The 24,525-nt window shown below is 38.0% G+C and overlaps 2 protein-coding genes across 3 annotated transcripts; both read left to right on the top strand.

Annotated features, from left to right (window-relative positions):
* The first annotated feature begins 78 nt into the window (after nt 1-78).
* On the top strand, nt 79-8,041 carry LOC5507944 (TBC1 domain family member 13). The gene is made up of 17 exons (XM_032376688.2): nt 79-161; nt 238-311; nt 417-457; nt 777-838; nt 1,290-1,383; nt 2,016-2,098; nt 2,279-2,343; nt 2,440-2,534; nt 3,685-3,756; nt 3,902-3,961; nt 4,180-4,246; nt 4,570-4,668; nt 5,063-5,127; nt 5,284-5,362; nt 5,880-5,961; nt 6,036-6,093; nt 6,630-8,041. The coding sequence occupies exons 1-17, from the start codon at nt 142-144 to the stop codon at nt 6,753-6,755; spliced, it is 1,242 nt and encodes a 413-aa protein (XP_032232579.1). The 5' UTR covers nt 79-141; the 3' UTR covers nt 6,756-8,041.
* A 4,172-nt stretch (nt 8,042-12,213) lies between these two features.
* On the top strand, nt 12,214-24,359 carry LOC5507973 (protein cab-1). 2 transcript variants are annotated; one of them, XR_004294828.2, is made up of 9 exons: nt 12,214-12,369; nt 12,456-12,575; nt 13,351-13,944; nt 17,641-17,707; nt 18,262-18,349; nt 20,686-20,762; nt 21,251-21,362; nt 21,543-22,692; nt 22,747-24,359. XR_004294828.2 is itself a non-coding variant. In XM_032376696.2 (8 exons), exons 1-8 carry the CDS (start codon nt 12,303-12,305, stop codon nt 21,672-21,674), a joined length of 1,257 nt encoding a protein of 418 aa, XP_032232587.1. In that variant the 5' UTR covers nt 12,214-12,302; the 3' UTR covers nt 21,675-24,359. The 2 variants fall into 2 exon arrangements, 1 of the variants encoding a protein (XP_032232587.1); XM_032376696.2 differs by having other exon boundaries at nt 21,543-24,359.
* The last annotated feature ends 166 nt before the right edge of the window (nt 24,360-24,525 follow it).

The following is a 24,525-nucleotide window of genomic DNA, read 5'->3' as shown; positions in this document are numbered from 1 at the left end:
GCTTACTGATTGGCTAAAAGATGAATGTCGATTCTTATGTAAAACAAGTTCATACAAGAACCGCTCTGATTGGACAATGCTACGGCTCGGTATTTCTTCGGTTCTCCACGGTAAGTCGATTTTTGTTCGGTCAAAACAAAAATGGCGGCGTATAAGCAGAGGTAAGAAAAAACTACGCTGGACAAAACATGAAATCTTTGTCTGATTTCCTCAAAAGCACGTGTTATCTCCCAACAGGGTCGCATATTTCCAGGAAGCCCTCCATACGCCAGTCATAAACCTCAGAAAACTCCGCACTTTATGTTTTAGTGGTAAGAGCGCCTGGGCAAAGCTTTCGCTGCAATGACTTTCATAGTTTTTGGTGTCGTGGAATGCTGTTTGTTTTTCTCTCTGATTTTCACGTGCTTAATACCTAGGGATTCCCGAGGGGGCAGGGATTCGTGCTCTATGCTGGATGGTGAGTCATAACGTGCTTTTTCTTCCGTAATGACACTGAGGTATTCGAATAAAGCTCTGTAACATCGTTTGGAATAACTAACAAATGTAATAACCCACACGGCTCACGGTATTTAAAGATGAGGTTGCAGGGTTGACAAATTGTTTTGTCAGGAATAAATGAATTTTAATTAGATTCAAATGGTAAGCTTTAGCTAGATAGACACAACAAGAAACTCATTCAAGTCAGGATGTCCTGAGTAAGGTCACATGACAACCTGGCATTATTTTGAAATGCTGAAGTGAATCTCGAGATTAATAAGTTGTCTTTTGAATTTCAGTTGATGTTAGGCTACTTACCACCAGAAAAAGAGAACTGGAAAAATGTTCTAGCACGACAACGGTATGACAATTAATAACATTGTGGGCCATAAAGGGCCTTGTCATAAAGGGCCTTGTCATAAAGGGCCTTGTCATAAATGGCCTTGTCATAAAGGGCCTTGTCATAAAGGGCCTTGTCATAAAGGGCCTTGTCATAAAGGGCCTTGTCATAAAGGGCCTGGATAGTTTCACAGAAAAAAAATATTACAATTGTCATCTTGTTATTGCTTCATTTTAATCTTTGCACTTTCTAGTAGTCTGTGCCTGGTTTAAGACAATGTCTTACCCTAGTGTTACTGATATTCAAATCCATGTTTAACAAATAGCAATGGAAACTATATTTACATAATCTTGTAATCTGGGTCGTTTTGGGTTACCTGTGCTGAAATCATGTTTTTTTCATTCTTATAATGACTAGCAATTTGCCCATGAATGTCTTTCTTACTCAGTTGAATCTAAATCATTTGTTATAGAGAACTTTACAAGCAATTTGTCCATGAAATTATCATTGAGCAGTGCCGTGGTATCAAATCTGGCAAAAACGAGAACAATGTCCATGTTGATCATGTAAGTTTGCTAAAGGGGAGGGGTCAAGACAATGTTGATATTCATCACAGTGGAATCCAGGATTGTGAGATAGGATAAGTGGGCATGTTTTACCCATCCCCTAGGTACACTTCTCCCCTAAGGCCCTCCCCTCATGTACACCCACTTCTCCCCCCCCCCCCAGGAACACACCCCTCCCCACCAGGTATTCCCACCCCTTCCCCCCAGGGAACCCAAACCTCCCCACCAGGTATTCCCACCCATCCTTACCAGGTATTCCCACCCCTCCCCACCCCTCCCCACCAGGTATTCCCACCCCCTCCTCCCCCCAACCTGTTTTTTTCCACCCGTCCCTACCAGGTATTCCTACCCCTCCCTACCAGGAATTCCCTCCCCACCAGGTATTCCCACCCCTCCCCACCAGGTATTCCCACCCCCTCCCCCCAAAAAAGAGTTTTTTTCCACCCCTCCCTACCAGGTATTTCCCCCCACCACCACCACCACCACCACATACCTCTGCCCTTCTCCCCAGTAGCCTCAACCCTTCCCCACAAGAGCTGTGAATATCTAGTGTCTTTCTGTTTCGCTTAAACCTCTCCCATGCAATATATGTGTTGTCTGCAACATCAATATGTTCCCCATTTTTGCTGCAGCCTTTGAACCCTAACCCAGATAGCAGATGGCTTGGTTATTTCAAGGATAATGAAGTTCTTTTACAAATAGATAAAGACTGCAGGTACTGTTATGTAACAGACAAGTCATGTGATTCAATGTGATCCTGACTGAAATTAAAACCCCAGCTTGTATGGCATACAAGCAGGTCCGGTTACACAGTTGTTATGAAGATCACATGACCAAACCTTTCTCATGCTTACTTGAATGCAACTCGTTGAACTGTATTGTTATCTCCCTATAGGAGGCTCTGTCCAGATATCTCATTTTTCCAAGTGGCGACAAAATACCCCTGTGAGGATGTTATAGGTATGTACATGCTGGATGGTGGACTACAGCTAACTGTTATTGTAGTTACTGTGATATCTTTTTTTAGTGAAGTTAAGTGTTTATTTTTCTTAACAGGTGAAAATAAAGATTTTGAAACTCTGAGGAAGCGTGTACAAAGCCAGCATTTAGAGGCTTCTCATGTGAATACTAGCAGAGTTGGAATAACAAATGTGAGGGCATGCTTGTTTCTTCTCCATGAGATTGTTATCAGGGCTTCCGGTATCATGTGCAGATGTGATTGCATTACTTTCCAAAAATCAGCACATAAAACAAGACAAAACACAAACACAAACAAACGCAATACAAATGATAATCGCTCAGATACAAGTACAACACAAATGATCATCGCTCAAACAAAAGCTGAAGCACAGATGGTAATTAGTTAAACACAAGCTCAATTACAAATGCATTCTCTTGTGGTTGCTTCTCAGTGAGAATCCAAACATAATAAAAACAATAGTGAGAACCAGCCTGCTTGTCCAATCTGTTTAAAACTACCAAACATAGTTTTCAATAAAGCAATGCTTTTAGAAATGGCCATGATGGCTTAAATTGAGGGTAGCATTAATGGCATGGTTGGCAGAGCATTGCTATGCAGGTTTGATTCCTGGTTATGATGTTAGTTGAGTTTTTTGGTGCTTGCCGTTGGTGGCACCGTTGACAGCATTGCTATGCAGGTTTGATTCCTGGTTATGATGTTAGTTGGGTTTGTTGGTGCTTGCCGTTGGTGGCACCGTTGTCAGCATTGCTATGCAGGTTTGATTCCTGGTTATGATGTTAGTTGAGTTTGTTGGTGCTTGCCGTTGGTGGCATCGTTGTCAGCATTGCTATGCAGGTTTGATTCCTGGTTATGATGTTAGTTGAGTTTGTTGGTGCTTGCCATTGGTGGCACCGTTGACAGCATTGCTATGCAGGTTTGATTCCTGGTTATGATCTTAGTTGGGTTTGTTGGTGCTTGGCATTGGTGGCACCATTGACAGCATTGCTATGCAGGTTTGATTCCTGGTTATGATCTTAGTTGAGTTTGTTGGTGCTTGCCGTTGGTGGCACCGTTGACAGCATTGCTATGCAGGTTTGATTCCTGGTTATGATGTTAGTTGAGTTTGTTGGTGCTTGCTGTTGTCCAGAGGGTTGTTCATTAGGCCCCTAGTTTTCCTCCTTCTTCAACAACAAACGATTTAATCTTTAAGCTGTGTTGGTGGCTTCCTGAGATACGTTGTATGCCTTCGACTTGGCCACATAGTATCTGCACTCTCTTAATTTTGCAATTTAGCTGCTAATTTGATTTTTTAATTAATTTTTGTGTACTTCATTTGGCAGGTCACCACGTCTAAAAAAATAGCAACAGAGGAGTACAATGTCTTAGAAGAAGGACAAGAGGCACACTGGGAGGTAAGTGAATCGTGCAGTTGTCAAATGGCAGTTCTTCTATTAAAAAGTACCATGAAACTCATCAAATTTCTATTGTGTAGGCAGACGTGGATAGCTTATGCAATGTCTGTATAGCTCTTTTATAATCATTATTATATCTGTATAGGTTGTTGAAAGAATCCTGTTTGTGTATGCAAAATTAAACCCTGGAATTGCTTATGTTCAGGTAAGTTTAAACAAGGGAAATAATAGCTATATACAGCTGTATTACAAAAGTGCCTTCCCTTTGAGTATTTGTTAGGGGGAAGGCAAGCCAAACTCCATCCCCCTCTAGAAAGGGCACCCCCCCATTATATACATACCATCGTATTGGTGTCAGTCACACTGCTGCATAGAGTAGACTGTACCTTAAAGTTTTTAGATGGTTCACACCTTTTTTTTCAGGGCATGAATGAAATCCTGGGTCCACTATATTATGTGCTGGCTTCACATCCCAGTCCTGACTGGCAAGGTACTAAGGGGGAAAAGCAATCCTGATCAGGAGATAGAGTGGTTGTGAAAAACCTTTTTTAAACCTTTGGCCAAAAAGGTTTCTCATTAAATTCTACTGATTTGAAATCTGGTATAAATTCTTGTTAGAATTATTCGAAATCTTAGGTACACTCTGGTCTGGAAAGAGTTTATATAAATATTTCTCATAATTTTTTTTATCTGATCATTGGTACAACTTCTGGTCAAAACTATCTGAAATCGCTTTAAATGATGTCCAAAGAAAGGGGAAGCTGTATAAGCTCGTTATTTAAAAGTTTGTCTTTTATCATTTGCTTTTTTTAGAACATGCAGAGGCAGATGCTTTTTTCTGCTTCACAAACCTCATGTCAGAGATAAGAGACAACTTCATCAAGAGCTTGGACGAGTCTGCCACAGGGATTGGTCAGTAAACATCCAACATTTTTAGCAGTGGATAGAACTCATTACAATAAACAAGATTGCTAAAAGGATAGGGAAAAATATCTACGCAGACCTCCTAGTTATAATACACCTGGCCTGTAGTTTTCCTACTCTAACTATTATAATGGTATTGGGTTTGGAGAAGTGGCGTTTTTGATAATGGTTGATAAGGGTCCTCTAAGTGGGCTTTTAAGTTGAAATCTGTACTTGACCAAATAAAGATATAAGTGACCACCGAGGTGTGAGAAGTCCCCCATTGACCACCAAAAAGTGTGCCCTTTCTTATTGACTGGCAAAAGGTTTTTTTTATTTTTTTTTTCAAATGTAAACCTATGGTTGCTGTTGTTACTGACTAGATTCATGTTTTTTCCTGTAGGTAGCATGATGCAGAATGTTTTGAACTTGATTAAAGAGAGAGACTTGGAACTGTGGATATCGCTGGTAAACTTTAAATCTAAGTCTCTTTTTCCTGTATTTCCAGTTTTTCTGCTTTGAGTTTTTGTGTCCAGAATTAGCTCATTTACAAGCTTTACACATTGACACATCAATAAACCAGTTTAACTTTTTTCTTTATTTCATTCATTTCATTTTTTATAGGAAAAACAACAAATGAAGCCACAGTTTTACAGCTTTAGATGGCTGACATTGATGTTATCACAGGAATTCCCCCTACCAGGTAGTGACCCTAGACCTGTTTTATTTTGAAACTTTTAAGTCAGAATATTAAAATATGCAACTACAGTGAAATGGTAGGGAGAGAACCCCGAATTGCTTTCGTGATAATAGTTCTGAATTCTCAACTAGTTTTGATCATTTGTTTTGTTTTTATAACCCAAAAAGTATAGACTAGCCTAGAACCTTATTTCTAACAATGCAAACAATGAAATATGTCTGCTTTTCATCTCACATATTCCAGTCCTCGATAGAATGTGAAACTTAGAGTTTTCATGTTCTAGTTTGAAAAAAGGTGCTGAAATCTTTTTGGCTGTTGTCATTTGCGTTGCTGTCAACTTTTTTTTCGTTTTTTCTTTTACTGATGTCACCCGCACATACTGTAGTGAGTATAACAGTGTACAAGGCAGAGTTGACAATTTTGCATCTTCTTGTGTAGATTGTTTACATACACAACACATATTGTATAAGAGAAATTTGATTAATTTTAAATTCTTACACTTATATTTGATTTTCTTTAGATGTGATCAGAGTGTGGGACTCGCTATTTGCTGATGAGAGGAGATTTGAGTTTTTGATCTTCGTCTGTTGTGCCATGCACATGTATGTGAGAGTCTGTTAAAGTTCAGGGAAATCGAGTTTATTACAATGAATAAACTTTCTCTGTTTCTTTTCAGGGTCATACGAAATGACTTGCTCAAGGGTGATTTTGTGACAAGCATGAAACTTCTTCAGGTGACTATAATAAGTATTGCAGTTTTGAGAACCTGGAAAAACATCAGTTTTTTTCTGTCTTAGTTCTTGTTGTGTCGTTTGTGTTGTTGATGTGGTACCATCCTCAGCAATAATAAAAACATAAAATGTAGTAAAATTATTTTAAAGAATAAGGGCGAATGAGGTACTTGGATAAAGATTGTTTCACAGAAATTTGGAGTTTTTATTATTTATGCTGCAAGTGTGCATGTGGGGGCTGAAATTAGTGCTTATAGTCAAACTTATATTCCTTTAAAGAATGTTGATCAACGACTCCTTTGCTGTTGTTTGCATTTAAGATATAAAGTTATATTTACAAGCAAACCAACCATAACATACCAACCATAAAGAGAAAGCAACTTAGCTCAGCTCTCTTGAATGTACTGGTAGAAATGGATATTTTGTGCGATTCGGGAGAATGAAATGGCGGCGTTGGCCTTGCTAACTTCCCATTAATATAGACGGCCGAGAGATTCTAATATTCTATTCATCTGATCACCGCTTTTGTCTTTCCGTAGAACTATCCTGATATCGACATTCACTCAATCCTGTCCAAAGCCATTGAGCTGAAGCACCCCAGAGCTGTACCCCCACCCCCGAGGGAAAAACAAACCAAACCTGGCTTCCCCCTGAAGAAAAGATAGCCTTCTAATTAGCTACATTAGATAGTGAATATTACAGATGACAGAATGTTTCATATATTAGAAAGAAATAATAGAACCAATGAATTACTCGCTATTTGCCACTCGCTGTTTGCCATTCGCTATTTTCCACTCGCTGTTTGCTATTTCTCACTCGCTGTTTGCCACTCGCTATTTGCCACTCGCTATTTGCCACTCGCTGTTTGCTATTTGTCACTCGCTATTTGCCACTCGCTATTTGCCATTCGCTATTTGCCATTTACTATTTGTCACTCGCTATTTGCCATTCGCTATTTGCCACTCGCTGTTTGCCATTCGCTATTCGCCACTTGCTGTTTGTCACTCGCTATTTGCCACTCGCTGTTTGGTATTTGTCCATCGCTTTTTTTCGATTCGCTATTTGCCACTCGCTGTTTGCCATTCGCTATTTGGCACTCGCTATTTACCACTCGCTGTTTGCCACTCGCTATTTGCCACTCGCTGTTTGCTATTTGTCACTCGCTATTTGCCACTCGCTATTTGCCACACGCTGTTTGCCACCCGCTATTTTCCACACGCTGTTTGCCACTCGCTATTTGCCACTCGCTATTTGTCACTCGCTGTTTGCCATTCGCTATTTGCCATACGCTATTTGCCACTCGCTATTTGCCATTCGCTATTTGTCACTCGCTATTTGCCTCTCGCTGTTTGCCACTCGCTATTTGCCTCTCGCTATTTGCCATTCGCTATTTTCCACTCGCTATTTGCCACTCGCTGTTTGCCATTCGCTATTTGCCATACGCTATTTGCCACTCGCTGTTTGCCACTCGCTATTTGCGCATGTCCCATTGTCAGCCACAAATATGTCGTTGTTTTATCAAAAATTGAAAGACAGATGTTTAAAAAAATTCATAATAACTATATCAAAGCAGAGTTATGCATTATTTTACTTTTATTTGATAAAAAAAATATTGCGGTTTTGCATTTCATAGGTTGGGTGTAACAGTGTCACGTGGGTGTAACAGTGTCACGTGGGTGTAACAGTGTCACGTGGGTGTAACAGTGTCACGTGGGTGTCACGGTGATATTTTAAATGCTATCCAAGCCAATGCACACGTTATACCACAGGCTTTCCATCCTCGTCAGTAAAAGAAATGAGAGTGGGAAGCCTTTTGTTATAGCTAACACGGGGGGAGAGGCCTGTAGTGATTGTCGTCAAGTATTTGAGAACTCGCCCTTTGCTATGTTGGTTACTTATTTTGACAAGATTGTATATAAAGGTGAATAAAATAAGACTTTATGATTTGTAAGAATGATAGACTGTTGACATTTAATATTATTTGTATCAAGGCAATATCCCCATTTTTGGGGGGTTTATTCAGAAATGCTTGTTTTCGGATAAAGGGAATCCTGTGGAGCTCGAGTGACGAGTGTACTGGGTCTACTTACACCGCGACACCGAAATGAACTTCGGCCTTCACACCGCTCCGCAGAATTCTCAATATTCAAAAAATAAATATTTCCGGATAACCCAGATAAATAGTGAGACAACCTGTGATGTCACAGCTCATATCAACCACAGGAAACCCGATCAAGATAACCCCAAATGGAAGCCGGCTTAGCACAGGGGCTGTAAGGGATATTTTTGTGATCGGTGAACGGCCTTTTTATGTGAAAAGGGTAAAATGAAAACCGTAATCCGTGATTCGTGAATGGCGAAATTTGATCAGCGTGAATCGTGATCTATGCCTTTAAAAGTCGCTTGAATCTGAGTGAATCGTAATTTCCGATTTTTGAAACTTGTGAAACGTGCAACCCCCCCCCCCCCCTTAAAGCCCCTGTTAGCATGCTACACGCCATTTGCCTGTGATAGAGCTCTCGATGGCTAATTATGGCTTACATAACTTTAAATAAAAATAATTCTAGTTCTCCAAAAGCTTATTCTACATTCGACAGCAATGTACAGTATTATCCCACCACTCATAAAACCCTTATTTATAGCACCAAGCAAAGCAACAATAAATATATATACATAAAACCCTTATTTATAGTGGGGGGAGGGGGGGGGGGGGGGGGGGGTGAATAGGTTCGCGGATCGGCGAATTCGGCCCCGAAATGCTCATGGATTACGGATTTTAATTATTATTTCTGCGGATTGGCGGATTTTGGAAGTACGGCAGATCACGGATCTCTTCACAATTCGGGCGCGGATTTCGGATTTTGACTGCTTCGACGGTCGAATTTCGAATTTTAAATAAATTTCAATCGATGCTATTGTTTATCTGTCAAACCATGCGGATCTAAAAAAAAAAATTATGAGGATCCACACGGATTTGCTCCAAAAATGTAGCGAATCGGCGGATTTACATACCCCTATTCACCCCCCCCCCCCCCCCCCCTTTATATCACCAAGCAAAGCAACAACAAATATATATATTTTCGTGATTTTTAAACCATTTGTTGTTATTAAACCGCTTTTAAGGCCATGTTTCAAGAGGCATTTTTTGCGACTTGCACAGCAGCGCTTACCAATTAAAAAACATTACAGAAGGATGATACACGCCGGCTCGCTTTTTTTTTAAAATAAACAGTTTCCTGAAATAGTTTTGCAGGTTACATTGCGAGTCGCAAGAACACAACACACAGGGCAATTTTTCTCGCAATGTTGCTAATAGTAGAAACCAGACATTTTCGCAACTGGCAACGCAAAAAAGTTCGCAAAAAGGGGATTTTACACTCATTTTTTCGTGCAACTCGCAATGCAACAAAATGCTGTGCAAGTTGCAGAAAATTGTATGGTCATATTAATAAAGGCAATATTGATATGCACGCAATATCCATTGAGTTGCAAGAACGTTACGCAGGTGACATCCCCTTTTGCAGCTTGCGTGCAATGCATTTTATGTTGCGTTGATAGAATTGTCCTGTTCTTTATCATGTTTTTTTTTAGCTTGCACTTATTTATTCGTCATAATTGCGGGCAAGTTGCGGGAATAATTGCATCGTGTAACATGGTTTTTAGCTCTGAGAGATGTCCTACCGTGTGACGCACGCACGAGATCTTATCCTGATGGGGTTAGATATGGCGGCGGCAAATTACAAACCGAACATTGAAACGAATCGTCCCAAATGTCTGATTGACTACGCGCTATTCCCTCGGCTATTTCCAATGTCTAAAGGATCTTATAGGATGTTTAAAAATAGATTTTACAAATATAAGAATAATCATTTGAAGATGTGGTGAGGAAAAAAAACGTTTCAATCTTAGTTTTTTTTTACATGTTTATCACGAACTCGCGAGTTTAGCTATACGCCTGCTGTGCTGAAACGAGACGCAGATTGGGGAGAAAATGTTTATAATATTTTAGCAGTTTAAAAACGGTTGAAACAACAAAATAAAAAGATAAGAAAACTAAAGGTGATTGTTGGTTGAACAAAGTTTTTTCTGGAGCTGTCTGACGATCTTAGATCATTATTTTAGACCTGTGTTATTATATCAATTGTTTTTAGTTCCTTTTTGTTCCTCAACTTGTTGTTGTAAAAGGTTTGTTATCTAACCCTGACACATGCGGTTTTCTCAGCGCTTATTCGCTGGAATATTTTATTGTACGTCGGCAGAGCGGGGGCGTTCTCTGTTGCTAGGCGACAATAGACGTAATGCCATCTCAGATGTTCCCGTTTATGGTTTCAGGCCTCTAAATATTTGCGCATTTTCGAGAAATGCTGTCAATGCTCTGCATTTTTTAAATGAAAGAGACATATCTATTGCGCCTATTGTGCCCATCGACAAATGCGGTATTTAAATTAAGAGATTAAAGACCAAAAAATACCCTTGTAAAGAGTGCCGTCATTTACTCACTCAGGCGGTTTCGGGCTCTCTTCGCGTGCTATTCGTTTGTTTTGTGATATTCCTCACGAATGTGCTAAAGTATCCGAAAAAGTAATTGAAATAAGTGTTTCATTTAGAACTTTTTCAACGATATGCACACATGCGACACTATGTAATGTTGTAGTTGTAGTAAAGTAAAATATCATCTTCTTTGTCTCGTTTTTTAATATAGATGCGTGAAAAGCGTAAATCTTCCTATGCCCAAGGATAATGTTCCGAGGGGGAAGAGTGAGAGAGGGGGGGGGGGGGGGGGGAAGGTGTTGCCAAGCAAAAACGGGGAATTTAAAGCTAAATAGACAGATCTAGTACTCAGAATGGATACGTTATGAAAAGGATGGTCCAAGGCTCGTCACAAAATTTGTCTTACGAGAAAATGGAAAAGCCGAACACAGACTCCATAAAGACAAATATAAGGATCTCTTATTCACTCCAATCTTACAGACCTTGACCAAAGTAGACTGATTGATTTAAAAAAAGGGTTGTGGCTAAGTTTAAATACACGCTTGTTTTCAGATTGGCAAATGTTACCAACCCGACCAAATTATTGTATATGTGACGATATGTGTGGTTATAGGAAATTCAACGTGTTCGTTCACTGTGTGAGAGAGTTGGCGTTTGTGGTAACACGCTGTTTTATGTATGAATGCCCGCAAAGCATGACGTATCACACTGGATACCATGTATAGTTTTAAACTTTTATTTCACGTTTTTGGAGGCCTTAATTGGCTTCCAACTTACCGTCATAGAACACGGAACACCCCGCCATGGTGTCCAGAGTGTGAGAGCCTGTCTCACTACCTACTTTTGTCTCAAAGTCTGCTTTACCCCCCCCCCCCCTCCCCCCCCCCCTGTTGTGTTCTGGAGTGCTACACTATTAGAAAATTGTCGAGCGAATTTTTCGTTCTGTCATTCTTGAATAATGCACAGGACAGAGCAGATGAAAATTGTGTTTTTAAACCTCTTGATCTTCCTGCTGATAAGATTTTGATACACTCTGCGATGGACGCTAGAGGCTACTGTGGCTTCAAAAATCGTCATCTTGTCTTTATGCTCACGCATGACAGTTGTCCGATCAATTTATCATATTACCCTTTTTTAACGCTGCCAATATTTCAGACAAACAATTTATCATGTTTAGTTCCTAAAAAGATGCTAGATTGTTCTAATGCCGCACGGATAATCTTTCGACCCTGAAAAAGTGATATTAAAGACGAAAATTTGGCAGAGTTGACTCCTATTTTTTCATCATTCGATTTTGAAACTTGCTCGATTCAGTTTTAAAGTTAAGTGTTCAGTGATAAAAAGAACTTTATTATTTATTTTATCATTTATCGAATCATTGCGTTTTTCACTATTTAATGGTGTTTATTCTTATATTCAAAGCAAAGCTTTTTCTGAAAATTTTAGTATCACAAGTATGACTATTTATACATGTCAACGTTAAATTTTTCATCCCCTTTCACCGTTATCGTCTTTAGCTATCTAGCTAGCTTGCGCCTCAAATTTACATCGTTTTCATCGCGAATTTTGCCCGATTTGCTCGAGGTGTTTTGGTTTTGCGGAAAATTTTCCACTAATTTATGATAATGTTTAAAAACCCTATCCCGGCATGCCTCGCGGCACAGTAGCGAGTCGTTCTTCTCGGATTTGAAGACCAAAATGGGAGCGAGTATTTTACGGCAATGAATTCGGCTTTTTTCCTCTTCCTTCTCAATCTTTCCCTTATAACTGGATACGAGTATGACAGAGGTATATATGGAGCTGTTTGTTGTGTGTTCCGTGTTGTTTTTGTGATGTTATTGGGTGGTTCATGGTGTTGTTCGTACCGTTCGCAGGTAGTGTGCAGTGTTCGGTAAAATCATGCTTGCTGGCTAACAGGAGGCCGTGTGAATATGGCCAAAACTTCTGCGGTCCCTGCCTCAATGGATATTCTCAAGATGGCAACGAATGTATCAGTAAGTTCGGGAGTTTTCCTTTGTATTCTGTGAATTCTTTAAGTTATATTTCCGCGTATGGGAGAGCGGACATTTTCTGTACGATGAAAGTTGATCTCGGACTCTCGGGTCATGTTTACGTTTCTATTATTTATCAACCATGACTAGCGCTAAAACTGTGTTTGGTCTTTGCCCCCGGAGAACCACGAATCAAACCCTTTTTTAATTCCTCAACTCTTTTTTTTATCGAAGAACACAAACGCAAAATGTTTTCCTTCGCTTCGCGTCGATGACTTCGAAAATTCTACAAGCGAAGTGACGCCAAACAAATCAAACGCAAACGCTTATTTTTATCACTTTAAATACAACAAGCCTAACCTCGACTTATTTGTCACAATAAAAACCATCGAGAGTTCAGTTTTGGTGCTTTTTCGTGCCAAATTCCTTATAATATGTCATTTTTAAGTACGTTGTTTTGGTTGAATAGCTCCCTTTAAACCCATCAAGTAATATATTTTCTACTATTCCCAAGGGCTTAACTGAAATTTGTTCATTGTTCAACCGCAATAATTCAATCGAAAACCCCAAACACCGAAAATGCTACCTCTTTCCTTCGCTCGTATAGAATATAATTAAATAGCAAAGCTACATTCATCGGTTGAAAAGATTTTCAAGTGCGAAGGAACGACCAAGAAACAGGCCGTTACCGATTCGGAATAATTTTAATGCATGGTGTATTTTGCATAGATCTTTCCGCCAATTTATTCTGTGTCTCTTTTTTCCTCTAATATTATAGAAACTACACCATTAAATGAGGAATTGGAAGTAAGCCCAGGCGCAGAAGATGGCAGCGAAATCTCCACCATTTTCGACCATTCGTCAACCTTAGAGCCCCTTATTTCAGAGACCGTGCCATACTCCCCCACTGATGATTTTAATACCCCTACATCTGCTCCTGCAACAGGGGTAGATGAACAAGAAAATTCCCAAGAATCAAACCAGAAATCAAACCAAAATAATGCTAAATCAGATGGGAAAGGCAAGGAAGACACGCACACTTCCCACCCATCAAAAAATAATAATATAAAAAAGTTGAAGAATGGAGCAAAATCCACTGCCAAGGATGAAAGCCTGAAAAGATTGAAACCAAAGAAAGATCAAGTTCTAGAGGCAAAACGAAAGGAAGATTCAGAGAAAAAGAGAGATGAAGTGAAATTGAATAAATTTCTTGCAGAACGGGAGGAGAATGGAAATGTGGATGGAAGTCTGGAATCAGAGAGTGGGGAGACAAATTTACAAGTGAATTCCTCAGCCATCCCTCCTCCTTTCATTCTTAAGAAGAAAGTGGGCAAGGTAGACCGCTCTGAGCTGGACGACATCTATTTCTTATGTAAGTACTAACTTGGGATTTATTGTGTTTGAATAGTGTTATGTGCTGATTTCTCACACTGGGTATAATAACATACCCATACAAATAACAGGTGAAATAGGCTAAAATGAATATTAATTATTTTCTACAAGACCTACAGTATGCTATAACGCTGATGATCTTCGTGCCATTTTCTGAACTAAAATACTGAATGTTACAATAATTTGTAACTGCAATAATTCTATTGAAAACCCCAAACATGGAAAATTTTCTTTCCTTTCCTTAATTAATTTTTACTCGGTTTAAAAGGTTTTTTTAGTGTGAACCAATAACCAAGAAATAGGTTGTTACCTTATTGTATTTAGTTTCCATCACTGGTAGTTAAATTAAAATAAAAAGATTTGTTAGAATTCCACCACTTGTCACTCAGTTGGTTAGATGGAATCCTCTAACCCTCTTAACTCATACATTTTTAAAACTCTTTTCCATTCTATTAGCAGATTAAGCAACTTAGATTTTACTGGGTCGTGCTTGTTGGATATTCCCAACAGATTTAAGGAGAGAAACAGTGTTCCCCAAATATTAGCTGTGGCATGCCCAGACTAGTGATTTTGTCTTGATTTCTATTTTTTTAAATGAATTAATAAACAGGGAAAACTTGATGTATGTTCTCTACACAGGGCTGTCATTATCTCTGTTCCCTCAATAAGACGATTATTAATCTTTCACCCTACATATACAAAGAGTTTTATTCATTCTGTTTATTGTATGTGTCTAGTTTTCTTTTCCGGGAATGCAAATAGTTTTGTATCCTGGATGGGTTGGGATAGAAGAATTTGTGTGGGTGGAATACATTGTTCCCTGTAGACCTAGAGCTTATTTATTCTACTCAGGCAGAAATTGAATCTACCCAATCTCAACTGGGATGTGACATTTTTCTTTATTTGCAAAGTTGATTAGAAAAGACCTTCAGGTAGAGTGTCTTAATTTCAACACACTTATCGATTATTTTCTTGCAACAATTTCTTGTTGATGATAAATTTGATTTATAGAAATTTACATTTGGATGCTGCTTACTGCCACATTTTAAAACTTAGCAAACAACATTTATAGAGAAAGTGAGATGTTTTTATCACATATTACATCACTTTTTTAGCATTCTGTAGTCTGTCTTAGCACCCAGGAATCATAGAGAACTTGGCCTTTTTTTTTATCCCTGATTATATCACTGCTGTCTCTAAAAGCTGTCAGATATAGACATGATTTCTGTAATACTTGGAGCATTGAATATCTTTGGTGTCTTATACTTACAACCTATCTATGAACCTGAAATGCCATCCTACAGAAAAAATATCATGATTTCATGTAATAAAAAAATATGCTTTTTAAAGCTATAATTTTGAAATTTGGAAGTTTCAGAAAACAATCATTGCTATTTCCGATGCAGAGTTAGGAAATAGTGTTATACACAGTTATTGAATAGATTCTTATTTAGAATTGCTTTCCCCATTCTGTGTTGTTTATATGTCATGTATTTGGCAATTTCCTTATCTAGTAATGGATAACCAGAAGGAAATTTGTCACTATCATGTGTTGCTTAGCAACATGTTGCTATAGAAATTGATATATGCTAATTTTGATGTTTATAATACCAGTATTATTATTTTTTCTAAATGTTTCCTATTTACAGTACGTACGTGCCTTATATGCATGTTTTTAATATAGTTATTTTATTTATATAGTATTTTTTTACAATTCTGATGGAAAATGAAATCTAGGGTTAGAAATCTTGCAGCAGTAAATTATTTTTGTGTTGACAGAATTTGAGAGCACAGGAAATGGAACTTCCTCCACTTTGTACCTTGATTTGTGATGTCCAATCAGAGCGCATGTTTGTCATTAGTTCTACAAATATTGTGATATTGGGTCTACATGGAGGTCTTATCAGAACCAATTTACATGGCTATTTGTAACCCTAAATTGCTTTCTCCGACATTATTTTGTTGCGGTTTCGCTTTTTTGATTTCTAATACTAACAATTTTTTTAAAACATTATATCATTCTCACAAATCTAAACATGATGGTTGACAACATATGAAACTGAAGCAGTCTTACCAAATCCTTTATTATTCTCTGCAATAAAAAAAGTCGATGTCAAAACTTTGGACTTAAAAGTGTGTTAAGGTTTTATAATAAATTCCTTCTCATTGTTAGGATGTATTTTGTGGTGTGTTTTCCTTTGAGGTTTATCTTTTATTATGTTTTTTTGTGTAGCAGCTGCCATTTGATAATCACCTACTACAATAAAACAAAAGCTTTAAAACTTACCAAGAAACCCAATTGGTGCAATAAAATTCTTAGCTTAACCACTGGTCAATTAAATGCCACATTTCTCTATAACTCAACAGTGTTTCTGTTAAAATTTTGTAATGTTGATAAGAAATTCACATCATTTATATATGTTTAGACATTGTTTTGTGATGATAAAGAATATTTTTTTATTTGTATGTTTATTTATTTCTTTATTATTCATTTATGTGATTATTTATTCATTGGGGAAAAGAAAGATGATATGGGGAATGTGTTTCCCTGTTTTGCTGGAAACTAAGTATTTTGTGCATAGGGTTGCATGGTTAATGTTTTATAACAGCCATGAAAAATTAATTAATCCATTTTGTGGGTCATGCATGGCTAAAATTATGACAGAATAAAACCACTGAATGCTCCAACTTTGTAAGTTATGGGGCGTGACCCTGCCAGACTGACGTATTACAAGCACACATACTATGTACTTGCATTCCAGACATTGCAGATTTAAAGGGAGCATCTAAACACTTGCATTGTAAAAATAGCAATGCAACAATAGAAAGGTGGTTGCAAACATAGATGCATAAAAGTGATATCTGCTCTATGGAGGATCAGGATGTTAAATTTATGGTTGGGTTTTCAGGTAGGAATTTGTTGTCTACAATTACTTCAGGTCATTGGGTATATAATTTCAAGGATAGAAAATCACAAGGTTTATTATCATTTTATCAGTAAACTTGCTGATACTCTGTTTTATCTGTCTTATTTGATTTGAGCACGTTTGTATTGATTTGCAAAACTATATTTTATCATGGTTTTTGTCATGTTATTTATCAGCTTTTATGTTTGCAAGGGGTCAAATTGTAAAAAATATATATTACAATGGAACTAGGCATTTTAAAATAGTCAAATAGTTTAAAATAAATAGTTTTAGATAATAGATTGAAGGACAACAGAGTTTGCTCCATTGAATAAAACCAAAATAATTCTCAGACAATGTATAGTAGGAGTAGAGTATAATTATTTTATTAATTTGATCCTACTTAAGAAATTAGTGGAAACTTCTCTTGGTTCTAAAAAAGAAATTTGAAATCTTGAATTTGATTGTTATCTCTTTATGGATTTCACACCCAATTTTTCTTCCAGCCTTTGATAACTTGTCATACTTTAAATGTGTAACTCATTTTTCTCTATTCAAACTCTTTAAAATAAATGAAAGTAATGACATAAATGACGTACTTGTTCCATTCATCACCCCTCATTGGACTATCCTAACATGCTTCTAAACATGCTTCAGTCTCCGCGGTAACCATTACTTCTTGAATTACTAGGCTTGTTTATTAGTCATGGCAGTTCTAGAAAGAGAAGTTCCCGTTCATGACTCTCTATTATTTGATTATTTTCCCGCAGTTATTGTGATTGGTTGTAGTGTAGCAGGCATCGCAGGGCTCGCACTGGCTGGATACTGTTGGTACAAGTGAGTATACACATGGGGATTTCATTTCACTCCACTATTTTACCGCTATCTTTGTTTATGTACATGTGATCCTTTAATGCGAAAATGTGGTAGAAGCACAGTAGGATAAATTCTCTAAAAACTGTTAGATAAAAGTAAAGTTGATTTTTTTTACAAATTTATTACATTTGTAACACCTTAGTATAAAAACTATTGTCTATCCATTTATCAAACATATCTGCTTTTTCACAGTTAAGCAAATATCCTAACTGGCGTGTTTTGAACATTTCTAGCTTTTTTTAGCTGAAATAATCAAGGCCAAAATCTAGTAATAAGAGTCTATTTTAAACACAAATGATTCACCCTCTCTTTTTTTTTAAGTGAGCATGAATATGTTAGTCCTTGATGAACTGTTTTCAAATATAGCTTTTGGTTAGCAAAATTGATCTTCCAAAGCTGTGTAGACCCATCTAATGTGCCTTTGTCTTACTTTGCTACCCCAACCCTACTCTTAGAACTCGGTTACGCATAGGTCCTCTCACAAGCCTTGTAATGATTCACTTTCTAATTTTCAGACTTCACACTACGGCAAAGGCTGTCAGTGAGACAGAGTACACAGGCTATGGACTAAAGGGATCTACAAAGCACCCGCCACCAACACAGGTCAGGCTTTAAAAGAGTGTGTTGGAAAAAGTCTTAAAGCAGCATTGTCACCAGTATACTTCTGCGGGCTGACAGGAACCTCAACTGACATGAGACAAAAGAATATATTTAATATGCACTTTTAAACATGCCATCCACTCTTAATTATCAGTCAGATCCTCAGAGAAACTTCCAATAGACACACTGCTTTCACAATTTTGAAATAGTTTTCTCACTTAAAAATAATTGGAGATTGTTACATAATTGTCCGTAAGTAAACCAGTGATATTGCCGCTTTAAATGAATAAACCAAGCAAAGTGACAAAAAGGCTAGATTGCTCCGTGTGTGCTAGGATCTTGAGGCGCTTTAAATGAATAAACCAAGCAAAGTGACAAAAAGGCTAGATTGCTCCGTGTGCGCTAGGATCTTGAGGCGCTTTAAATGAATAAACCAAGCAAAGTGACAAAAAGGCTAGATTGCTCCGTGTGTGCTAGGATCTTGAGGCGCTTTAAATGAATAAACCAAGCAAAGTGACAAAAAGGCTAGATTGCTCCGTGTGCGCTAGGATCTTGAGGCGCTTTAAATGAATAAACCAAGCAAAGTGACAAAAAGGCTAGATTGCTCCATGTGCGCTAGGATCTTGAGGCGCTTTAAATGAATAAACCAAGCAAAGTGACAAAAAGGCTAGATTGCTCCGTGTGCGCTAGGATCTTGAGGCGCTTTAAATGAATAAACCAAGCAAAGTGACAAAAAGGCTAGATTGCTCCGTGTGTGCTAGGATCTTGAGGCGCTTTAAATGAATAAACCAAGCAAAGTGACAAAAAGGCTAGATTGCTCCGTGTGCGCTAGGATCTTGAGGCGCTTTAAATGAATAAACCAAGCAAAGTGACAAAAAGGCTAGATTGCTCCGTGTGCGCTAGGATCTTGAGGCGCTTTAAATGAATAAACCAAGCAAAGTGACAAAAAGGCTAGATTGCTCCGTGTGTGCTAGGATCTTGAGGGTAGAAGCCACTGTGGCTAGTTTTAAGCCAAAAATATTAACCACACTAATGGGGAATTAGCCACAACCAAGAAGCTACTGTATAGCAAACAATTTAATCAAAATACCTTATTGGTCTTTTTAATTATCTGACATTTAAGCCCTGCAAAATCCTATTCCTACGAACTTTAATATCACAAAATAAAATACCCTTTCCATTTTGTTTCCCTTCTTTTTTCTAAATGACGACCTAGACAATTAAGAACTTAGGATTCTTAACTTTTGTCTCACAGCATCAATGTATGTAAATGTTTAGAAAATAGCATCAAGCACAATATGATTTCTGCACTTTCTAAACATGTTGTAATGTTTAATGAAATTCTTGGGAAAATGTGTTTTTGACATTATTGCGAAATTGATTTTGCACCTAAATCGCAACGAAACGAAATATAGTCACAATATGGTAACCAATAGTAACCAGAGATTGTCAAGAATTATCATCTTGAAAATATTATGCTACCCAGAACTAGGAGATGACGTGTTTTTCGGACTTGCGATTTCATCAGTACGTTATCTTGACGTTTTAGAACTATGATTTTGTGGTGAAAGATCATGATTCAAAATTTTCGAGTGTAGGAAATGGGGGTTTGTTAAAAGACTGCCTGTCCAACTTGGATTTCATGGATTTGAATGTTTTAAACGTGAAACCGTGCAATAAAAGGAGCCTGCCCAGGTCAGCGACACCTTAAGTTGTCGCTCAGCCGGCAAGCTGTCAAGATGTTCCGGAAGATTCAAACAAAAGCCATCAACTGCGTATTGGATTTTCTTATCAAAATCTATTGTTTGGTTCCATATAAACTAGCAAAGGTAGAAAGAAACATTAAGTTGAGAAAGATGAGGAAGTTATTTGTGTTTTATAGCCAAATTCGTTATTGCGTGACATGCCAGAATACAAAATTCCATTTTTCGTTTGGGAATAACGCGAAGTCAATCAAACCAAACAATCAAACGGTTCCCAAAGCTTGTGCCTGACTACGCTATATTCCCAAATGAGACATGGATTTTGGATTCATCGAGGTAGCGGAACAACTAATTGGGCTGTAAGGATAAAGGATACATTCAGAGTTTTATTATGAAATTTTGTGTCTATTGCTCTGCTCTGCCTATTGCTCTGGTTAGTCCGCCATGTTGGTTCTGTTTTTAAACTTCTCGAGGTGTGAAAAGGGAGCATCTCTCTTTCCCTTTTATACATCCTACAAAACAAAGTTTGAGTTGGTTCTTTGTAAACTGCAAGTACGATCAAAGCATAGCCCCTCCCCCTCCTCCCCACCTTTCCTGGCTAGCTACACCATAGTAATTGTTATTTTTGTTGTGAAGGGTGACCAGAAGTTAGACTACAGTGCGGAGATGTACCATTATCAACAGACCAAGAGCCAGCTAGCAGCTATGGAGAAGTGAGTATTCCATCATTCAGTGTATGGAGAATTAAGTATAACATCACTCAGCGTATGGAGAGTATGTATTCCATCACTCAGTGTATAGAGAAGTGATTATTCCATCATTCAGTGTATGGAGAAGTGAGTATTCAATCACTCAGTGTATAAAGAAGTGAGTATTCCATCACTCAGTGTATGGAGAAGTGAGAATTCCATCACTCAGTGTATGGAGAAGTGAGAATTCCATCACTAAGTATCCATCAAGTGAGTCAGTTGTGTGTAAAGCATAGAGATATTTTGTAATATATAAAAACAATGCTTATATTTTGTAAAATATAAAAACAATGCTTATATTTTATAATATATAAAAACAATGCTTATATTTTGTAAAATATAAAAACAATGCTTATATTTTGTAATATATAAAAACAATGCTTATATTTTGTAATATATAAAAACAATGCTTATATTTTGTAACATATTAAAACAATATTTTAATACTTTAGGGCGGGGACAGTTACACCCAAAGGTGGAGCGCTGGATGATGACGATGATGAGAATAGCGATGAGGGTGATGAAGGGGACTACACCGTCTATGAGTGTCCAGGTCTAGCGCCGGTGAGTAGCACTTTCCACCACGTTCCTATTACAGTTGTTTATGCAGTGTTCATGTGCTTGTTGTAGACTGGAGATAATGGTAGTTCAATTTTCAAATAGTTTTTTCTTTCCCCTTTGTGTCTGCCACATTATTCAATGCTCAAGAGAGAGTTTCTTACTTTTCCCATGTGATTGTTGTAGACTGGAGACATGACGGTCGTCAACCCAATGTTCAGTGATCAAGAAGCTGTAGGGAGTGACCAAGATGCAAATGGTGATCGGAGTGGGCATAGTTCACCTGTAGCCCCCCGGCATGCAAGTAAACCGCCTTAACAAGTCCACAGGGCAGAATTAATTATAATATGAATCAATCAGAATGTTATTTTATCAGTTAGCATGCCAACGTTGATGTAAAGTTAATGCTTGTAATTTGTTTATCAGTATTTTATATTGTTCGGTTCGTGTTCAGGGGTGACTAAATTATCAGTAAACATTAATGGAAATTCTATTTTACCTTGTATCAAATATTACATTACTTCGGGGCTGGATTTCTGTATTTTACAGTCCTAGGGAAAACAAAGAGCTTTTGGGAGCCAAATCTTCTTTTGGGCATTTCTGGGAAACATCCAAATCTTATTTTTGCAATGTTTGAGCAAGACTGATAAATTTCACCAAAGTATAGATATAAATTCAGCTACTACATACAAATAATTATAAATTAGAAATGGATTTAGATTGGGATATTTTTTTTATATAAAAAGCATGGAGATAGATAGAGTAGTTAATTTGAATGTTTGGCAAGAATCTGGGGAATTTCTAATAAGAGCAGTGGGTTATTTTGTATGGGAATATATTAGACTTAGTCTTTCTTTCTTTCTGAAACTGTTTTGTTCTACCATTGCATTTTGTTTGAGATACATATAAAGATTTTGTCTTTCTTAGAACCATGTTCATCTTTACACCCTATGTTTTGCCACATTTGCCGCAAAGTGTTGTTTTTCAGTTGTTGCTCCTCCTTTAGTTTATGTGTAGTCTACAAAGGCAAGACCTCGTTATGCTATCTAGACCAAGCTTGCTTGAGTCTTCAAACAAAGCTTTGACCTCAACAACATCTGTTTAGTAACCTTGTTTTAAGCAAAATGTGTGTTAATTGTTATTGCTTAGGATTATAGCTGAAAGGCTATGACCGGTCAAGAAAGGCAGGTCATCTTGAAATAGTAGTATTTGTGCCTTGGCATCTTTGTCCTTTTTAGTGAGGGTCCCTTCCTTTTTGCAAGTCATAAAAGATGTGTGGAATAAATCAATCGTAAGTTTATCTTCCCATGGTTGTGGTGGTGGTCACCTTTTAGAGGTGACGTGAAGTAGTTTTGTACCCATCATCTGGCTAGGTGGTCACCTTTTAAAGGTGACGTGAAGTAGTTTTGTACCCATCATCTGGCTAGGTGGTCACCTTTTAAAGGTGACGTGAAGTAGTTTTGTACCCATCATCTGGCTAGGTGGTCATCTTATTCGGGTGACGTGAAGTAGTTTTGTACCCATCATCTGGCTAGGTGGTCATCTTATTCGGGTGACGTGAAGTAGTTTTGTACCCATCACCTGGCTACGTGGTCATCTTATTCGGGTGACGTTAAGTACTTTTGTACTCATCACCTGGCTAGGTGGTCATCTTATTCGGGTGACGTGAAGTAGTTTTGTACTCATCACCTGGCTAGGTGGTCATCTTACACAGGTGGTGTGTATATGTTTTATAACCATCGCTAAACTAGGTGGTCATGTACTAGAGGTGCTACGAAGTTGTTGAGGTTAAAGCTATTGTTACACTGTAAATAGTCATCAGTCATTATAGTTATTCACCATAAACGATTTAATTACAGGGGAGAGTAATAATGAATTAATTCCAAGATTATAATATTACACAATTTTAGTGTAGCACAAATTCAACGTGTGTTGTTACCGATTTTGCCTACCGGTGATTCAAGAGGCTAGCGGAGTTGATTTTTGTCTGGGATACCTGTGATGACAAGCATGTGTCGTGCACAGGTAACCTAATCTTTTAAGTCGATCCACTGAACTCCTGAGTCGCTCTGTAGGTCACGTGTTCGTCGTCATACTTAATCTATCCGGGTCACGCGAGGGTAACGCTTCGTCACACTGGGTGAGCTGTTGAAAGTGGTCAGGGCTGGATTGATGCTGTCAGCTGCTATTTTGTCATCTTAGCAAAATACTGAGAAATATGCGAAAGCATCCATTTCCATCGCTTCAATTTCGATTGAATTTGGTAACTGGGGTACAAAACATTGATTTTAGATGCTTATTTCGACACTTTTTAGCGTACATTCTCTTCAAATATTGAATAAAACAGTAACAAAGGTCTGGCTGAATAGAACTCTTTAAGGTATCAACTATCTTATGGAGTCATAGCTTGCTTGCTAAGCATGGTGTTACGGTAGTACAACGTTCCGCCATATTCGTGCAAACGTATTCTAGGTATTACGACCAAACAGCAGCATGCATGCTACGATCCTCAAGGCTTGCAGCCTATATGTGTGTATCCATAGGTCTATAAACAGTGTATATAATCCTGTCTTAGGACATCTCATCATCGCTGCATCAAGTGCTAAGCGTACGGGGTGTCTAGATCGTTAATTGTTCTCTTTGTCATTTGTGGGAGTTGTCACGTCTTATCGCTGACATGTTTGTTCCTTCAAAGATTGGGTAATCGTTCAGAAACTCTTATATATTTATTTTCCACTCCCTGGGGCTCTTTAGACAATACCTATACCTTCTCTTTGAATTGAGAATAGTGGTTTCCACAATCCAATGAAATTAAAGGACATGGTAATAATTAGAATGTAGAAAAGGGAATTAAAGAAATGTATTTCAGGATTTTTTTTTCTGAAAACACTGCATTTATTCCGCATCCTTTCTTACGATTACCCGCTCTTGGAGGGAACAAGCAGACATATGGTATAGGTCATCGTGTATCTTACTGTGGAATAAAAGCGTTGTCTACGTCAACACTTGTTGATTGGCTCTGGCACCCGAACATTCACCCCTTTTCCCCCCCCCCCCCCCCCCAAGGGAAGCCATGATCTTTTCCCTCTGTAGTCTCCAGTACGCTAAAATGGCCACCCGCTATTACGGACACCTCATTATCAAGTGAACTTTAAAAGCACACTAGCAT

The sequence above is a fragment of the Nematostella vectensis genome, chromosome 8 (genome assembly GCF_932526225.1).
Source record: "Nematostella vectensis chromosome 8, jaNemVect1.1, whole genome shotgun sequence".
NCBI classification, from domain to species: Eukaryota; Metazoa; Cnidaria; class Anthozoa; order Actiniaria; family Edwardsiidae; genus Nematostella; species Nematostella vectensis.
This window is presented reverse-complemented; position numbering and strand designations above follow the sequence as displayed.